An 18,220-nucleotide genomic window follows, 5' to 3' on the forward strand; every position below is an offset into this window, starting at 1 on the left:
CACATAATGACATTTCTACCATTTACTATTTCTGGTAGATAGTATTATGCTGGGCTGGGCTAGCTGAGTGGACCTAGGAGATTAAAGGAAAAAAAAAAACCTCTCTGTAGGAGAATGTAGCTCCACCTGCATTCAAAGATGGCATCTCTGGCACACACCATCTACATGAAGCTGCTAGGAGAGAGCATTAGAAGAGCTGAAGTGAGGTACCACCACCATGGGTGGAATTCTAGCAGGACTTCCTTTGCACATTAGGCCACACACCCCTGATGTAGCCAATTCTCCAAGAGCGTACAAAAAAGAGCCCTGTAAGCGCTTGGAGGATTTGCTACATTGGGGGTGTGGCCTAATATGCAAAGGAGCTCCTGCTAGAATTCCACCCCACCAATATGCAGATGATACCCAGCTCAACATTTCCTCTTCAGATTGTCCTCAGCAAGTGTCTGGATAAGATAATGAGATGGATGACTGCAAATAAATTGAAACTTAGTCCAAACAAGACTGAGGCTGTTTATTTACTATCTCATGTACCACCTCCCTCTCCAGTGGGGACTCAAAGCATATTTCTTGGTCAATGATAAAGCTGTTCAAGGGCAAAAGTCCCGGAGGGTGTAGCACTCCCCTGAAGGAGCAGGTTCACAGCTTGGAGATGCTTCTGGATGGCTGAAGTCCCAGGCCTCCCAAGTGGCATGTAGCTTCTTCTATAACTATCAACTGAACTTCTGAGAAAGAAATGCCCTCATTTTGGCCCAGGCTTACTAGCAATAGAATAATTAACAGGCATTCTCACATTATGACATGTTATTGTTTTATTGATTTCCCAAGCAAATGTCACCCAGATCAAGGTTTTCTCAATTTGTTAATTTTGCTATTCTGCCATTGGATTTTAACTTTGTACCACTTTGCATTCTAAACCACTGCCCATCAGCTATATGTAGCTCTGCTCACTGTACCTCATTCCTCATCTGAAGTCTGCATGCACACAGAAGGTTACATTCTGAATAAAACTTTGTTGGTCTTAAAGGTGCTACTGGACTCCTACTTTGTTCTATCGCTTCATACCAACACAGCTGCCCACCTGGATCTATCAATTGATATATCAGCTATGGCTATTCCTCAAAAAGCGTAACCTGGCCGTGGAGATCTATGTTCACATCACACACTGGTTAGATTACCATAATGTGCTTTACATGGGGTTCCCCTTGACGGCCATCTGGAAATTTCAATGGCGCCAAAATGCGGTAACTAGATATTGGCAAAGGACTGTTGCAACTGCTGGCTGCCTACCTGTTCATGGGTGCATGTCAAAATGCTGGTTTTTAAATTTAAGGCTCTAAATAGCTTAGGGCTAGGGTACCGGCAGGACTGCTTCATCCCCTCCTGTCCTCCCCTTTAGTTAAGATCTGTCCCTATCTGGTCTCTATGCCTCCACTTGCAAAGAGGTGAAGAGACAAGACTTTTTCAGTGGTGGCACCTTTCTTCAGAATGCCTTCTCCCCTTGAAGTTCATGAAGTGTGTATTCACAACTCTTGTTACCTAGGCTTTTAAACTATGGGTTTTACTTTTTTCAGTTGTTCTGTGATTTTCTTCTGGCATGTGGGCTATGAGTATTTTTTTAGGCTGCTCACATTTGTTCAACGCTGTTTTCATGCCCCTGGCTTGTGTTTAACACAAATAGTTTGTTATTGTTATTGTTTTTTTATGATTTTAAGGCATGAGTCACCTCCAGCGAGCAAACCAAGGTGGGAGACAGCCTTAAACTAACAGCAGCATACACACACACACACACACAAAATCTGCTTTTCTGACTCTTTGATAAACAGCAGAATCGATAGCCCAACAACTGATCAGTATGGTACCTAATTAGAGCATTCAGCTAGTGAAACAGAGCTGTCATGAAAAGGTTCCATTAGTGTCCCAGCCAATAAAAAATAATGGGTATTTAAACATATCCTGTTAAACCAAGCCAGGATGCAGCAGGGAAGGAAGTAGTTCAGGTAAGAAAAAGAATGGGTCATGGCCCACTTTGCTAGAGCCTTCAGCTTCAAATGGAATTACATTTGAACCGCAAGCATCTCCTATAAAATTAATTTCTGTTTAAAATGGGTTTGATTCAGTCAGGGGCTAATTATATATTCTTCACGGGAGCACAGGCAAGAAGTGTGCATGCATTTCATACATCGAGGTGACGTTCAAAGGTATATTTGGGGGAGAGAGGAGGAAATGTGGTTTTGGTTTTCAGCAAAAGATTACTTAAAGGATATTCAGTATGAACTGAGACTGGGAAACCTTCATAGGAAAACACGTAAAATCTTGTTCTTGTTTAAGCAGACCAACAATTTACAAACAGGTTGCTTATTTGTGGGTAAGAATTGTGGGCTATTATGTAACAAAGAACAGCAGATTTCTCTCTCTCTCTCAGTCTTTAATTTAGGGACTGTGTACAATGTGTTAATTTTCCTGCATAAACAGCCTGATAACCCCTGCGGTTGCATTACAGAAAATAAGGTTTTAGAGCAACATTTGTTAGATGTACTGTTTTGTCCTATTTGTTTTCAACATAAAGATTAAGGCAAAAATCAAAGTGCAAGATTTCTTGCTTGTGTCATACCAGAATAGCTACCAGGATCAGCCAATGCAAAAAGCCCTGTAAATTTTCAATCATGCTGCCTATAAATATTGCTTTGACATAATTATTACATCTTATAGGACTTCCAAAAAACCATTTCATTATATATTTTACTTTTTAACCCGTAACAGCCCATAATCCAGATAAAATAACAGGAAAACTGAAACCATCAACTTCAACAGAAGTTCCTTAATGTTTCACAACCACGGTTATAGAATGGTGCAGAAATCAGTAGTCTGAAATAACCATTTCTCATACCACTTCTGCTTGCCTATCCAGTCTCCTGAGAACCACTAGCTGGATCATCCCACGAATGTTGCCCTCCATAGACATGGAACGTCTCAAGGTCTCCATGGCCTCATGGTTTGATTTCCCAAGCAAAGACTCCCCATTCACTGCAAGAAGCTGGTCATTTGTTCTCAACCGGCCATCCTGGGAAAAAAAAAAGTATTACATAATTATTTTAAAGTGTTATATACCAGTGAGCAAGTCTCAGAAACATGTTTTTTTTAAAATACAATTGGAGGAGAAGGAATTTGTGGAGTACTAAAACACAACCTATTTTTAATTAACCATACCCCAGGACTATAATGACTGTAACAGACAGCAGAAATAGAACCTCAAAATACATGGGCAAACTGTGCTGAAGGCAAACTATCACAGGTAGTAAGCTTATGAATTTTTTTTCCAAATAGTCTTCTTGCAACCAGAACCAACAGATAGGTTCAAATGTGACACTCAACTATGGCTTGGTGCTGAATGAAAACAGTTCCGCATCAAAACTACAATTGGTATGCACTTCCTCTCAAACTCAGATTGCCAAACATGATTCATGGAGAATATAAACCAGCTGAGCCAACCCATGGTACTCTCAGATTCAGCATCTTCCAAAATCTGCTCTTAACAAAGGATACTGAGTCGGCCTAAAATAGAGCAGATCTACAGGTAATTGCCAAAACCCATAACTGAATGAGCTCTCTGCACAGAGGCATCTGAGGCTGTGCATGGTGGTCACAGTCCAACAAGGTGATCTTGCAGGGTTTTCAAAGCAAGAGACGTTCAGAGGTGGTTTGCCATTGCCTGTCTCTGTGTCGTGACCCTGGATTTCCTTGGTGGTCTCCAACTGAAATACTATCCAGGGCCAACCCTGTTTAGCTTTTGAGATCTGACAAGTTCAAACTAGGTCAAGCTATCTGAATAAGGGCGAGGTTCTTCACTCCATTTCAAAAGAATACCCCAATACTGGCCTACAATCCATAAATTAGTAAGAATTTTCCAAGTAGCCTCCAACACCACACAAAAAGCTATGGTAGGAATAAACTATGACAACTAAGGAACACATGCTGGAGCTCTTGTACACTTCTACGGAAAAGACAGGTTGCTTACCTGTAACTGTAGAGCTTCGAGTGGTCATCTGTGCATTCACACTCATGGGGATAGAGCGCCTGCGCCGATCCCCGAATCAGTATCTGAAAAGCCCAGGATTTTTCCACACTCGGCGCCAATGGGCATGTGCAGGGGTCCCAGTACACATGCTCACCAGCACAGGGATCCCGCCAGTTCCTTCCTGACCGCTGGAAGTCCCTACTGGAGGGAGACCATCAGCAGTGGGGAAGGAGGGCGGGTTGTGTGAATGCACAGATGACCATTCGAAGATCTACAGTTACAGGTAAGAAACCTGTCTATCTTCTTCGTGCTCTCTGTCCTTCACACTCATGGGAGATTAGCAAGCAAGACATATCTGGAGGCGGGAAGACGGTCAACCGGAAGAAACAGCTTGCAACACCGCAGTTCCCAACTGAGTCCTCTGCTGAGCATGCACGTCCAGCGCGTAGTGCTTCATGAAGGTATGCGGAGAAGACCAGGTGGCAGCCTTGCAGACATCAGTCAGGGACACGCCTCTCAGGAACGTCACCGACATAGCCATTGCTCTTGTGGAGTGTCCATGAACAGGCCCAGGTAATGGCTTCTTCGCCAACAAATAACAGAGTTTAATCGTCTCAGTGAGCCATTTTGAGAGCCTCTGAGACGAAATCCTGGAACCTAACTTGGGGGCAAGCATATGAAACAAAACGCTGCTTGTCCTTACGAAAACGCTTTGAACGGTTCAAATAAAACAGCAAAGCATGCTTAATGTCCAAAGCACGCAACCTATGTTCCTCATCCGAGGAAGGGGTAGGGTAAAAAGTGGGCAACCAAACTTCTAAATTGAGGTGGAACTGAGAGACCGCCTTCGGAAGAAAAGTAATGTCCGGATCCAAGGAAACTCCAGCCTCCCGAAAAACAAGATAGGGATAATCACAACGCATCGCCGTGAGGTCCCCTACACGACATACTGATGTGATGGCAACCAAAAATGCAGTTTTCCATGATAGGAGCTGCAAAGAGCACGTGGCCATCGGCTCAAAGGGGCGATGAGTTGGTTTGTCCAGCACTAAAGTCGTCCCACAACTGCGGGGGCGATCTTGATGGTGGATGCAGCCTAAACAAACCCCTCAAAAACTTCTTGGAATGAGGGTGCGCAAAAACAGAATATCCCTCCACAGGATCATGAAAAGCAGATATTGCTGCCAAATACACCTTAATGGAGGAGAAAACAAGGTCAGCATCCACTAGGGATAACAAAAAATCAAAAATTACCGACAACCCCACCCTGCTAGGTGAGACTGAAGGGTCAACTAAGAACTGAGTGAATTTCCACCACTTCCTGTCATAGGAAGCGCGGGTGGAAGGTTTTCTACTGTTCATGAGGACTTGCTGGACCCTGTCAGAAAACCCTACGGGTTGATGAGCCACGCTGTCAGCTTCAGGTGGGGCACGTTGTGATAGAATACGTGACCGCCCTGAGCTGACAGAAGGTCCGGTTCTGCCGGAAACTGGTAAAAGACCCCCCTCGACAGTTGGAGCAGGATTGAAAACCAGTTCTGGCGAGGCCACCAGGGAGTCACCAGGATGCAACGTGGTCTCTCTCTTGCTATCTTGTTGACCACCTTCGTCAACAACAGCAGGGGCGGAAACATGTAGAGGAACCGACCCTCCCAAGGAAGCAGGAGACCGTCTCCCAGTGACGCTGGATCCGCTCCCCCTCTGGAACAGAACATGGAACATTTCTTGTTCTCGGCCGTGGCGAAGACATCCAGCTGCGGGTACCCTCAAAGCTGGAACACAGGCTTCAGAAAACGCTACTGCAGTTCCCACTCGTGTGGGGAAGCCCCACCCCTGCTGAGGGAGTCTGCCTGCATGTTGAGGACCCCTGGAAGATGTGCAGCCTTCACAAAGATGTCATATTGTAGACACTCCAACCAGAGATCCATCGCCAGAGCGCAGAGCCGGCGAGAAACTGTCCCTCCCTGCCTGTTGATGTAGCACAGGGCAGTGGTATTGTCCGTAAGTAACGCCACAATCTTCCCTGCCACCAAGGGGCGGAAAGAACATAGTGCAAAATGAACTGCCAGCAGTTCTAGGTAATTTATGTGGCATTGAGTCAGTTTTGGCGGCCATGGGCCCCCCACACACAGACCTTCCATGTGGGCCCCCCAACCCCACAAGGAAGCATCTGTTGTGATACTCACAGTGGGAGTCGGGAGATGAAAGGGAGCTCCCTGACAGATATTGTTCTCTGACTCCCACCACTGTAGCGTCTGAAGAGTCACAGATGGGATGACGAACCTCTTTTGAGGTGAGTCTCTGAGTGGGCGAAACTGGCAAAGAAACAACAACTGCAGGCCTCTCATCCGCAGTTTCGCAAAAAGTAGCATGCTTGTCGTTGCCGCCATCAGCCCCAGCATCCGCTGCAGCTGCTGCGCTGTGCCCCACTTTCGCCTCTGTAGAAGTCGTACCAGACAGATAATGTCCCTCGCTCTCTGCGGAGATGCCAGTTCGTATCCAGCAAAGCCCCTATAAACTGCACTGTCCTTGACCGAGTAAGGTGAGATTTCTCCAAATTGACCTGCAACCCCAAGGTGTCAAGAAGACGCAGAGTGATGGCAATGTGCATTGACAAACTTTCCCTCGACGTCGCCACAAGGAGCTAGTTATCTATGTATGGAAAAACGACAACTCCCTGGAGACGGAGATGGGCAGCCACAACGCTCATCATCTTCGTAAACACCCGAGGTGCAGTGGGCAGGCCAAACAGAAGGGCTTTGAACTGGAAGTGTTGGGAACCCACTGCAAACCGAAAAAAATGCCTGAATGCCGGATGGATGCTGACATGGAAGTAGGCATCCTTGAGGTCCAGGGTCGCCATCCAGTCCCCTTGATTGATGAGGGGCAGGATTGTTTGCAGAGTGGACATTCTGAACTTCTGGTACAGAATAAATTTGTTCAGATTCCGAAGATCCATAATTGGTCTTAAGCCCCCGTCCCGCTTGGGGACCAGAAAGTAACGAGAGTAAAAACCTCCCTTCCTGGCCTCCATTGGAACTCTCTCTATGGCTTGTTTCTGTAGGAGGTTGTTCACCTCTGCCAGCAGAGGTGGGGAAGGGGGAGTGGTGATTACCACAGATTGGTTCGGAATCTGAACAAACTCTATCTTGTAGCCCTCTTCTATGATGGACAGAGCCCACCTGTCTGTAGAGATCAACTCCCAGGCAGGTAGGAAAGTGCGGAGGCGGATAGATGTAAAACCAGTGGGGACGATGACGCGTGCCGCGAGAAAGTCAAAGGCCCTGCTTTTGAGGGTGAGTGCCCTTGGATTTGCCAGTGGCCTGGGAGCCATAACGGTTCCTATTGTTGCCTGAGTATGGTGGCCGGCTATCAGGCTGGGTCGAACGAGGTCTCCATTGTTGTTCGGGCGAGAACTTTTGATAGGTCTTCTTGGCCCAGGGTTTGTGCCACTGCTTCACCTTAAGAGCTCTGGAGGTTGCCTGCACACCCAAGTTCCTGGAGGTCTTCAGGCTCTTGTCTATCTCCTGCAGCATCTGTGGTGGTGCTGAAAAGGCCGTCCCCTTCAAAGGGCAAGTCCTCAACAAAGGCCCTCGTGTCTTGCTGCAGGGCTGTTGACCTTAGCCATGAGTGTTGACGAAGGCACACAGCGACGTGATGGTCTTTGCGGACACATTCACCATGTGCTTTGCTGCAGCCAATTGTTGCTTGGCCACAGCAAAGCCTTCTTTCTGCAGCTTCCTGGCAGCAGCCTTTTTGTCTTCTCTCAGGGAAGAGAGGAGAGGGGTGAGTTGTTCCCATATGGAGTATTGGTATCTAGCCATGCAAGCAGCATAGTTAGATACCTTTACTCCTAGGGCCCCTGCAGAGTAGACCTTTCTTCCCATATTATCCAGCTTCTTCCCTTCCTTGTCAGGTGGGGATGAGTGGACCTTACGCGCCTTGGAGGAGGAAGAGACGACAACTGAGTTCGGTTTCGGGTGGGCGAAAAGGAACTCAGCACCCGCCTCCTGGACCCTATACATGTGGTCCAGCCTTCTAGATGACACCGGCGTAGAAGATGGTTTCTTCCACGGCTCCTTGACTGCCTGCAGAATCACTTTGGTGACCGACAAAGCGATTGCTGTGGATGTGTCCTTTTGCATAATGTCGAAGACATTATCATCCACGACGGGTTGTGGTTGTGTCACAGGCAGGGAGAGGGAGGTTGCCACCCTCTTCACCAGTTCGCCATAGGACTTCAGATATTCCGATGGCGAGATAGGAAGACCCTCAGCCGTATGGGACACTGGCGAAGGCTCCAAGGCTCTTTCCTGGTTGTGGGTACTGCTCTCAGAGTCCGACGAGGAAGACTCCCTCTGCATGGAGTGCTTGGAGAGGATCGGCGTCGATTCCCAGATGGGTGAATGGGTCCATGCCGATGGCCACCGATGAGTCTCAGCCGCTGGGGTGGTACGCCTCTCCGGAGGGGCCGATGCCGAGGGCCTTCTGGAATGGTGCGAAAGCCTCAACATGTAGGATGCCTCCGATTGCTGATCCTACTCTGCAAACTCCTTCGGTGGAAACCACTGATATGGTGGGTAAGGGTACGGATAGGTGGGCAGCCACTGACGCTGCTCCCACGGTGGTAGCGGTGGGAAATGGCGTGGTGCCATGGAAGGCTCCAGATCTCGTCTGCCTCTAGGTTCCATCGGGGTCGATGGGTCTATCGGCGCAAATGGCTCTACTTCGGCGATCGAACCACTCCCACTACGTCGCCTCGACCCAGAAGAAGAGGATCGCTGAGTGAGGTCGATCTCATGTTCTGACATCGAGAGATGAGATTGATGAGCGCTGCCTCTCAATGCCGATGGGCTGCGGCACGGGGACGTCAGGATCTTCCTCAGCGGAGCAGAAGTCATCGGTGCCGAAACGTCGCGAGAAGGCGATGGAAGTGCGGGACCTCTTCCGCGTCTCTTTAGACTTCGCCTTCTTCGGTACGGATGCTCGGGTCCCCGAGTCATCCCGATGCTTCTTGGCAGGCGTATCCACTGATCCTTCATGGGATCATTTTGTGGAGGAGCCTCGCTCGATTGGCAATTCGGTCGAGACCAGTGCCACATTAGCCGATGTGACCGTCGGAGCCGCAGTGTCTGCCATCGTCGACCGATTTTTGAGGGTGGAGTGCCGACTCAGTTAAAGCAGCCGAAAGCTGCGCCGCCCGCTTCTTTCTCGTTTGCTTGGAGAAGCGGAGGCAGTGCGGGCAGGACTCCACGCGGTGCGCTTCACCCAAGCAGAGAAGACACAGAGAATGGCCGTCTGGGGGGGGGGCAATCTTCTTCCCACAAGAGCAGCAGCATTTGAAAAACCCCCAATGTCTTTCCATAGACGCCAAACACAAAAAAAACCACTCAAGAGTCCTCTGAGGGGGAAAATTGGGGGGAAACAAATGGGGGGAAAGGCCCCAAGGGGCAAGTCCAACAATCACAAACTCTTTTTTTAAAAAAAATTATCTACTCACTAATTAAGAAAAACAACAAACGGGCTATATACAGCGATAAGGCAAAAACCAACTATCTTACCGACCGGGGACACGAAAGGTAGATCCTCTCCGCGCAGCGGTAAAAAAGGGACTGGCGGGATCCCCGCGCTGGCGCCGGTGAGCATGCATACTGGGACGTCTACGCATGCTCACTGGCGCCGAGCGTGGAAAAATCCTGGGCTTTTCAGATACCAATTCGGGGATCAGCGCAGGCGCTCTATCCCCATGAGTGTGAAGCGCAGAGACCACGAAGAAGATTTTTCAGATCTGGCCCTAACATGTACCATGTAACACTGAAACCTTTGTCCTACTCCACAAACTGGAATTATAATAATATTGATACTTCCTCCACAACAGCAGCAAGCTTGAACCACTACACCATCTTGTATGAGACTATCCTCAGTTAAAACTGATCCTGTAATCTTTCTGCTAGCATAAAGCCTAAAGACACTAGCAATATATTATATATAGAACTGTATCATACTAGGCATGATGACCAATGTTTTAACTTTTAATGCACTTAACAAGAGTTCAAATAGATTATTATTGGTATTTAAAAGGTAAACTTCATATACTGTTGCTCATATATCTGATACATTGTCTTCTTTAGTTGCTCACACTTAGAACATAAGAGAAGTCATGTGGAATCAGGCCAGTGTCCCAGCCAATCCCACACTCTGGGTCACACAAGTGAGGCCAGACTCCAGAAGCCCTCCCAGCACCAAAAATACAGAGCATCACTTGCCCCAGAGAGAGAGTTCCATCTATACCTTATGGCTAATAGTCACTGGTGGACCTCTCCTCCATATGTTTATCTAATCTCCTCTTGAAGCCGTCTATTCTCGTATCTGCAACCACTTCCTGTGGCAGTGAATTCCACATGTTAATTACTCTTCAGGTGAAGAAGTACTTCATTTTATCTGTTCTAAACCTACAGCTTGGGTAACATTGGGTCAGTCACTATCTCTCAGCCCAACCTACCTCACAAGGCTGAGGCTGTGAGGGTAAAATGGGAGGAGAGAAATCTGCTGTAAATCTCAAACTGGGAGGGGGGGAGTGGGATATATCTATCTACATAAATTAACAAGTATCCCAGATAAACTTAAGAAGCTGCTTGTACAGAAGCCATTATTGCTAGTCATCTTCAGAAAAGTAATCCAGTGAAGATAAATAAAAAAGACAGGGAGTCAAGTATTCATAAAAGTGGGACTTCCTTTTAAAATCCAGTATCTGCCACTATTCCTGCATGTCCGTAGTAAACAATTTCTCTCTTAAAAGAAACCAAAGGCCCGGTAACAATTCTTATTGAGGAAGTGGTCTCTTTTATCTGAGATATATCTTAGTTTACATAATTCATGTCAATTCCATAAACCTGGAGGAACCTAATATGGACCAAAAGAGTCTGCGGTGAAAAGCGAGACATGAAAGAGGAAGCAGCATTGAAAAACCATTAGCCTGCTTACAATGAATTTGATTCAATCATAAGCTCATTAAGAGTTTTCTATAAGCACTTGTCAGAGCTGCTTACATCTGTCATGTGTCTTAGTTGTCTATAATATGTATATTTTCAAATCTGATTGTGCCCCCACTACCACTAAAGCATTCAATATATTCTTATTACAGTGCTGCCAAGTCTAACTAAACACTGCTTCATTATAAATACAAGTCCAAGCTGAATAAAGTACAGAATATTCCAAGGGGAAAAGGTGGGGGAGGGATGCTGAAATGTTGAGACATAGAAGGCTGATGTAGAGTTCTTTGCAGTGATAGTATCGGTAAGAAGGGTAATTGCATGGACCACCATGAGCCTCAAAGTTGCACATGATTAGAACATTTACAGTCATTTACAGGAGGCATTTGCAATCACTTGCATTTTCACCAGCACAAATCTTTAAAGTCCTCTAATGGCTGGGACCAACATACCTTCTCCCATATGAACCTATTTGTATGGCTCTGATCATCTTTGGAGGCCTTGTTATGATTGTCCTGCCATGTGGAACTAGACAGGCAGCAACCCAAGAAAGGGCTTTCTCAGGCACAGCACCAAAATCCTTGAACTCCCTACCCAGGGAGATATGCCTGTCTCCCTTTATTGTGGGGCTGAGAGAGCTCTTTTGAGAACTGCTCTTGAGAAAACAGCTCTGAGATAACTGTGAAGGTCACTCAGCAGGCGCATGTGAAGGAGTGGGAAATCAAACTCAGTTATCTTAGATTCCTTCACTTGAAGTCTCAGAGCATCTTACAATCTCCTTCCCTTCTCTCCACAACAGACACCCTGTGAGGTAGGCGGGGCTTAGAAAACTCTGAGTGAATAGTGACTGGCCCAAGGTCACCCAGCAGGCTTCAAGAGGATGGGTGGGGAATCAAACCTGGTTCTCCAGATCAGTCTGCCACTCTTAACTGCTACACCAAACTGATTCTTGTTGTTAACTGTTCAAATGGGTTTTTTGTATTCACTGCCTTGGGGAATCTGATCAAGGGGAAAGGCATCATAAAAATGTTTTAAATAAATAAATAATAAATATACAATATCTGAGGACAGAAGATTCTCATAAAACTTGCTGAATATTTTACATATCAGCGTCATCACTGAAAACAGGCTATTATTGATTCTGCAGTAATGGAAGTGTACAAAAATTGGGCACTTTCAACCATGCTGAATAATGCAGTTTCAATCCACTTCAGTAACTGTTTGCAACTGGATTTTGACATTTCCGGTAGTAAAATCCAGTTGTAAAGTGCCTTGAAAGTGGATTGAAAGTGTGATATTTAGCGTGTGCGAGAGCGCCCATAGTATACATCAAAGGATGCTATAAGGATTTCTCTCCCACCTACCTAACCCTGGCAGCATGCAGGATTAAAATATATGACGTAATCTTTAAATGGAGTTTTAGCCTCTAAAAAAAAAGATACTACCATTCCTTTTTAATTATTACTGTGCTATATGAAAGGAATGACAGAAGGAATTTAATAATGGTTCAAACAGTAAGAAAATTTCTGAGGCCCATGTCAAAGAAAGCAGGAAAACAGAGCTACCAGGAATTCACCAATGAGAGGTGCTTTGTAATAGATGGGGGGGGGGGGCGCTGATGAAAGGACTGTATAGTAGATATCATACTCATAGGGTTTTTTGTGTTCTAATGAAATCCTCACTAAAAATGAAGGGAGTTATTCATTTCACTGGTCAGAAGAAAGAATGAAGATTTTATTGTTGAGGGCTCATAAAGATTTTTGAAAAGCTCCTGCAGTACTTTTTTTTTTTTTTGGCCTAGAAGTCTCAGATCTTTTGTTAACATTTATCTACAGGAACTGCGCCTCATAAGGAACTTTAAAAAAAATTGTGCAAAGTTAGGAAAGAACTATTTCAATGGAGTGTGCAAAGTCTTATCCTATTATAAAGAACATTGTGTCTCAGACTGATGCACCCATAGGTTGCTGTGACTGATTCCCCCCACCCCCAAGATCCTAGCATGGGCATACCATTAGAGCAGGTGCCCCCAATTCAGTGTCCTTTTCTGATACTGGCCAAATGTGTTTTAAGAAGTGGGTGGAGCTAGGTAGGGTTTTGGCACCTGCGTGACTGTGGGAAACCTGATTGGCTGTGCAGATTTTTTAAAATGTTGCTTTGGTAGCAGCTGCCACAACAGCTCAAAGAACCTTACAATACAACTGAAATTAAGCAGCAGCAATCATTTTGTGGCTGGCTCCACCTCCTGTAGCAGCCATTTTGTTGCATCTGCTACACCATGTCAGAATTCCAAAAGTGCCTGCAGGCTCATAAAGTTTGGGGACTTCTGCATTAGAGCATTTATGTGAAAAATAAACAGGCAGTTCCTACTTAACTATTTGCTCATTTAGGCCTTTTCTTTTAATGGGCCTTATGGGCTTGCAAGTTAGAGTTTGGATTTTTCAAGACTTTTTCAACTTATAGTCTTTTGACTCTAATATTATTTAAAGTATGACCATTCTGATGGATCTGGACCTCTATGCATACACAGACACAAATGTGCATATACACAGAAAGAGGCCAGGAAAACCCGTGGAAATAATAGTTGCATCTCTTGGACAGGTTTAGTATGGCCTGACACTGTAGGGGAAAGATCCCAAAGTCATTTCCCACTACCACCAAAAAATGTTATATACTCTCCTCTACCCATAAACTCCATTTCCATAGTGGATTCCTTATAGTCAGAAATAATAATCTGCTACCAAAATCCAGTTTTGTGCAGAATTTGGTAGCATTTGTATAGAAACCATCACACAGCACTGTAGGCTTGCAAATAAATACAAATCCAATCCACTACACCAGGGTTATCAAGGGTTGCCCATGCCCTGGTTTGGCAGCCCTCCCCTCCAGTTCAGGGTTATCAGAAAGCTGGGGGGGGGGACGGTTGAATGTCTGCTGGGCACTCCATTATACCCTATGGAAACTGGTCACCACAGGGTATAATGGAAATCCATGAGTATCTGGAGCTGGAGGAGGCTGTTTTTTGGGGTAGAGGCACCAAGTTTTCAGCACGGCATCTGGTGCTTATCCTCAAAAGACTTCCCCCACAATTTTCAATGTTTACAAAGCAGTTATGATGACAACCCTCATCTACGGCTCCGAAACGTGGGTTTTATACCGTCATCACCTGCGACTCCTTGAGCGCTTTCATCAGCGCTGCCTTCGCACCATCCTCAACATCCACTGGAGTGACTTTGTGACCAACACTGAAGTCCTCAAGAGGGCGGAGGTTACAAGCATCAAGGCACTGCTGTTGAAGACGCAGCTGCTCTGGGCAGGGCATATTTCTAGGATGGAAAACCACCGCCTTCCCAAGATTGCTCTGTATGGCGAACTTTCCACCGGCCATCGAAATAGAGGGGCACCAAAGAAGAGGTACAAGGACTCCTTGAAGAAATCCCTTGGCACCTGTTGCATCAACCATCACCAGTGGTCTGACCTAGCCTCAGATCGCAAAGCATGGAGGCATACCATCCACCAGGCTGTCTCTTCTTTTGAGAACGCACGCATAGCTGGTCTTGAGGACAAAAGGAGATTAAGGAAGAATTGCACTGCTACAGCACCAACCCCAAATCAGACTTTTCCCTGCAGCCACTGTGGCCGGATCTGCCTGTCCCGCATTGGTCTTGTCAGCCACCAGTGAGCCTGCAGCAGACATGGACTACTGCACCCTTCTTAAATCTTCGTTCGCGAAGTCAAGCCGAGAGACCTATTTTATTTATTTATTATATTTGGCTTATAGGCCACTCTTCCTTGCAAGCTGGGCTCAGGGCAGCTAACGATGTAGTAAAAATACAATATCTTAAATTAAAAATAAAATAGTAAAAATATAGATGGGAAACATAATTTCTTCAGTGCCTCCTAGGGAAGGCTTCTGGAGAATGGGGGATATGAGAGTGTCAGACTACTCAGTGTACTGTTGCTGCCTCAACCAAATGCCTGGCAGAACACCTCTATCTTACATGATCTGAGGAAAGAAGTAAATCTACTGATTTCTCTATTATCCCTCTGTGTATCACACCTAATCCAATCACGCCAGCTACTGTCACTCGCCTGCTATTGCCATCTGCCTGCAAATGTCATTCCACATCTGAAATCACTCCACTCCCCAAGATATAAGATGGACTAATGTATCCGAAGAAGTGAGTAGAAACTCATGAAAGCTCATACCCTGCCACAAATTTTGTTAGTCTTTAAAGTGCTCCTGGACTCTTGCTCTTTTCCACTGCTACAGACGGACTAATACAGCTACCCATCTTGATCTTGACCGACATGCACTCACACGTACCAATATCTCCCACATGCATTCACACATACCAATATCTTTAAATGCCACTTCTGCCTCGTCAGGATTTTGTTCACACTGCCCCTTCCCCTACACCAACTCAGATTGATTTTTAGGGCAACTGTGCTAAGCTAAATTTATAGCTAAATTCCCCTCCATTAGCACTTTAGAAACCAACAAGTTTGTTGGGGTATGAGTCTTCGAGAGTCCAAGCTCCTTTTAGGGAGCCCTCACTCCTGAAAACTCATACTCCAAAAATTTTGTCAGTCTCTAAGACACTAGTGGACTTGACTCTAGCTCAGGGGTGGCCAAACTTGCTTAATGTAAGACCCACATAGAATATGTCAGATGTCTGAGAGCCACAAGACATGAACATCAGGTGGGAAGGAAAGAAAATAGATGGGGGGAGAGAGAGGTGGAAAGAAAGCAACTTCAACTTTAAATGCATTCTCCAAGCCACTAGCTTGGCTTGGAGAAATGATTTAAAGAGAGGCTTTGAGAGCCACACAATATGTATGCAAGAGCCACGTGTGACTCCTGAGTCGCAGTTTGGCCACCCCTGCTCTAGCTCTTCTGCTGCAGTCAACTTGGCTAACCTCTGAAACTGTTTTACATACACACACACGGTGGGTAGGTGGGTACGATCCGCAGCCTTGTGGTTTTGAAGATAGCCTGTCAACAACATTTTGAGTATCACTTTTCTTTCAGTATACGATGCTGAGATTCTCAGAGCAGGGTAAGTCATGCCTTTCCACTGTTAAGGATCTATACAGTCATTTCACAGAGTAGTCAATTTTCCTTCATAACGAAGGACAGTGCTTCCAGTTCAATATTACAGTGAGGGGAAATTGAATTTGTTTTAGTATTAACCTCCTTCCTAGATGCTATCCCAAGGCACTTCTGAAACTCATTTATTCGACCAGATTCTCATCCGTTCTTCTTCCTCTCAGTTGTCACAAGGCATCCGTACAGAAACTATCCTTATAACAATAATGATTTTATATATATTATAGTTTTCACAGCAAACTTCAATTCTCTTAAATCCAATGTATATGCTTAAGCCAATAACACCTCTAGCTCTGGAAACAAGTAGAATTTACTTAACAGACAAATGAAAAAGATCAATAGTAGCAAGGGGAAAAAACAGAGCACACATGATATTTTTAAAAAGACAACACCAAGCCTCTTGAACGCAGATGTTGAAAAGCATACACAGGAGCACATATCCATATAATCACACTAATACACATCCTTTAGTTCTTGGTACCAGCTGATGTTTTCACATTTACTGCAGAAAGGACAGGTTTCTTACCTGTAACTGGTGATCTTCGAGTGGTCATCTGTGCAATCACACATATGGGGTATTCCGCAGGATAGGCCCTGACCTCGGAGAATTCAAAGCAATCTTGATCGTAGATCTGGCGCGCCTCCCACTCGTCCTGGGGAGGAGGCAGCTACTGCGCATGCCTGGACGAGGGGGAGGTGCTTAGCCACTCAGTTTCTTCCCGCCGCCGGACAGGTGGAAACAAATGAGCTAGATGAGCGTCCAGCAGCGGGGAAGGCTGGGTGGGTCTGTGTGATTGCACAGATGACCACTCGAAGATCACCAGTTACAGGTAAGAAACCTGTCCATCTTCTTTGTGGTCTCTGTGCATTCACACATATGGGTGATTAGCGAGCTATTCTTTCGGAGGTGGGTGCTGGATCTGTAAGAATATGTGTGGTTAGAACAAAAAAAGAACGTAATGAGTATAGTACTCACAGTGGCTAATCGAAGATGGAGCGCAGCACTGCTTGTCCGAAGGAGGCATCACGCCGGGCACGGACGTCAAGAGCGTAGTGCGAGGCGAAGGTAGATGTAGAGGACCAGACGGCGGCAGCGCAGATGTCCTCTATAGGGATGCCTTTCATGAAGGCCAATGAGGTAGCGATGGCTCTGGTCGAGTGAGCTCGTATGTGTTGGGGGACTGGCTGTTTTGCCAGTTGGTAGCAGAGTTCGATGGCGGCAACGAGCCACTTGGAAAGTCTCTGAGTAGATATTTTGCTGCCCTTATTGTGGGCGGTGTAGGTGACAAAGAGTCTGGGGTCCTTACGGAACTGTTGGGTCCTGTCTATGTAGAAAGCTAGGGCCCTACGTGCGTCCAAGTTGTGGAGCGCCCTCTGCCCTGCATCCACGGGGTGCTGGAAGAAGGCTGGTATGGTTGATTTTCTTCCCAGGTGGAAGGGAGATACGACCTTTGGCAGGAAGGTCGGGTCGGGTCGGAGTACCACCGTGCTGTTATGAAAGATCGTGTATGGTGGGTCCGCCCTGAGTGCACAGATGTCGCTGGCCCTCTTACCTGTGGTGAGAGCTGTGAGCAGCGCTGTTTTCCATGATAGCAGGTGTAGTGGAATAGAAGCCATGGGCTCAAAGGATGGCTTCATGAGCTGGCTGAGGACGAGAGAGAGGCTCCAGGTAGGGAGGATTTGTTTGATTGGTGGGTGTAGGCGGATGATGCCCTTTAGGAAGGCTCTTGTAGCGTGGTGAGAGAAAACTGTCGTGCCCCCAATACGGGGGTGGAAGGCAGAGATGGCTGCCAGGTGCACCTTTAGTGAAGAATATGAGAGTCCCGCCCTGGAGAGTGTTAGGGTGTAAATTAGCACCTGGGGTATGGTGGCGCAGCCAGGGTCGAAGTTGTGTTGGGAGGCATAGTGAGAGAAGCGTTTCCACTTAAGGAGATAGGATTTTCTAGTGGATGGTTTTCTGGAGTTTATTAGGACCTGGCGGACATCAGGGGGAAACTCTAGGAACTGATCCTCCAGGCTGTCAGTCTGAATGATGCTGGGTTGTGATGAAGGACCCTGCCGTCCTGCTGGGAGAGGAGGTCCTGTGTTTGAGGAAGTTGAAGGAAT

At 46.2% G+C, this 18,220-nt stretch overlaps 1 protein-coding gene across 1 annotated transcript in view; it reads right to left on the reverse strand.

Moving 5' to 3' along the window:
- PARD3B (par-3 family cell polarity regulator beta) overlaps window positions 1-18,220 on the reverse strand; it is a 769,788-nt gene that overhangs the window by 436,778 nt on the left and 314,790 nt on the right. Inside the window, exon 12 of the mRNA XM_060256951.1 lies at window positions 2,888-3,061. Coding sequence (XP_060112934.1) covers window positions 2,888-3,061 — 174 coding nt within the window. The remainder of the gene's footprint in view (window positions 1-2,887; window positions 3,062-18,220) is intronic.

This window comes from Heteronotia binoei, chromosome 16, assembly GCF_032191835.1.
Source record: "Heteronotia binoei isolate CCM8104 ecotype False Entrance Well chromosome 16, APGP_CSIRO_Hbin_v1, whole genome shotgun sequence".
Lineage (NCBI taxonomy): Eukaryota > Metazoa > Chordata > Lepidosauria > Squamata > Gekkonidae > Heteronotia > Heteronotia binoei.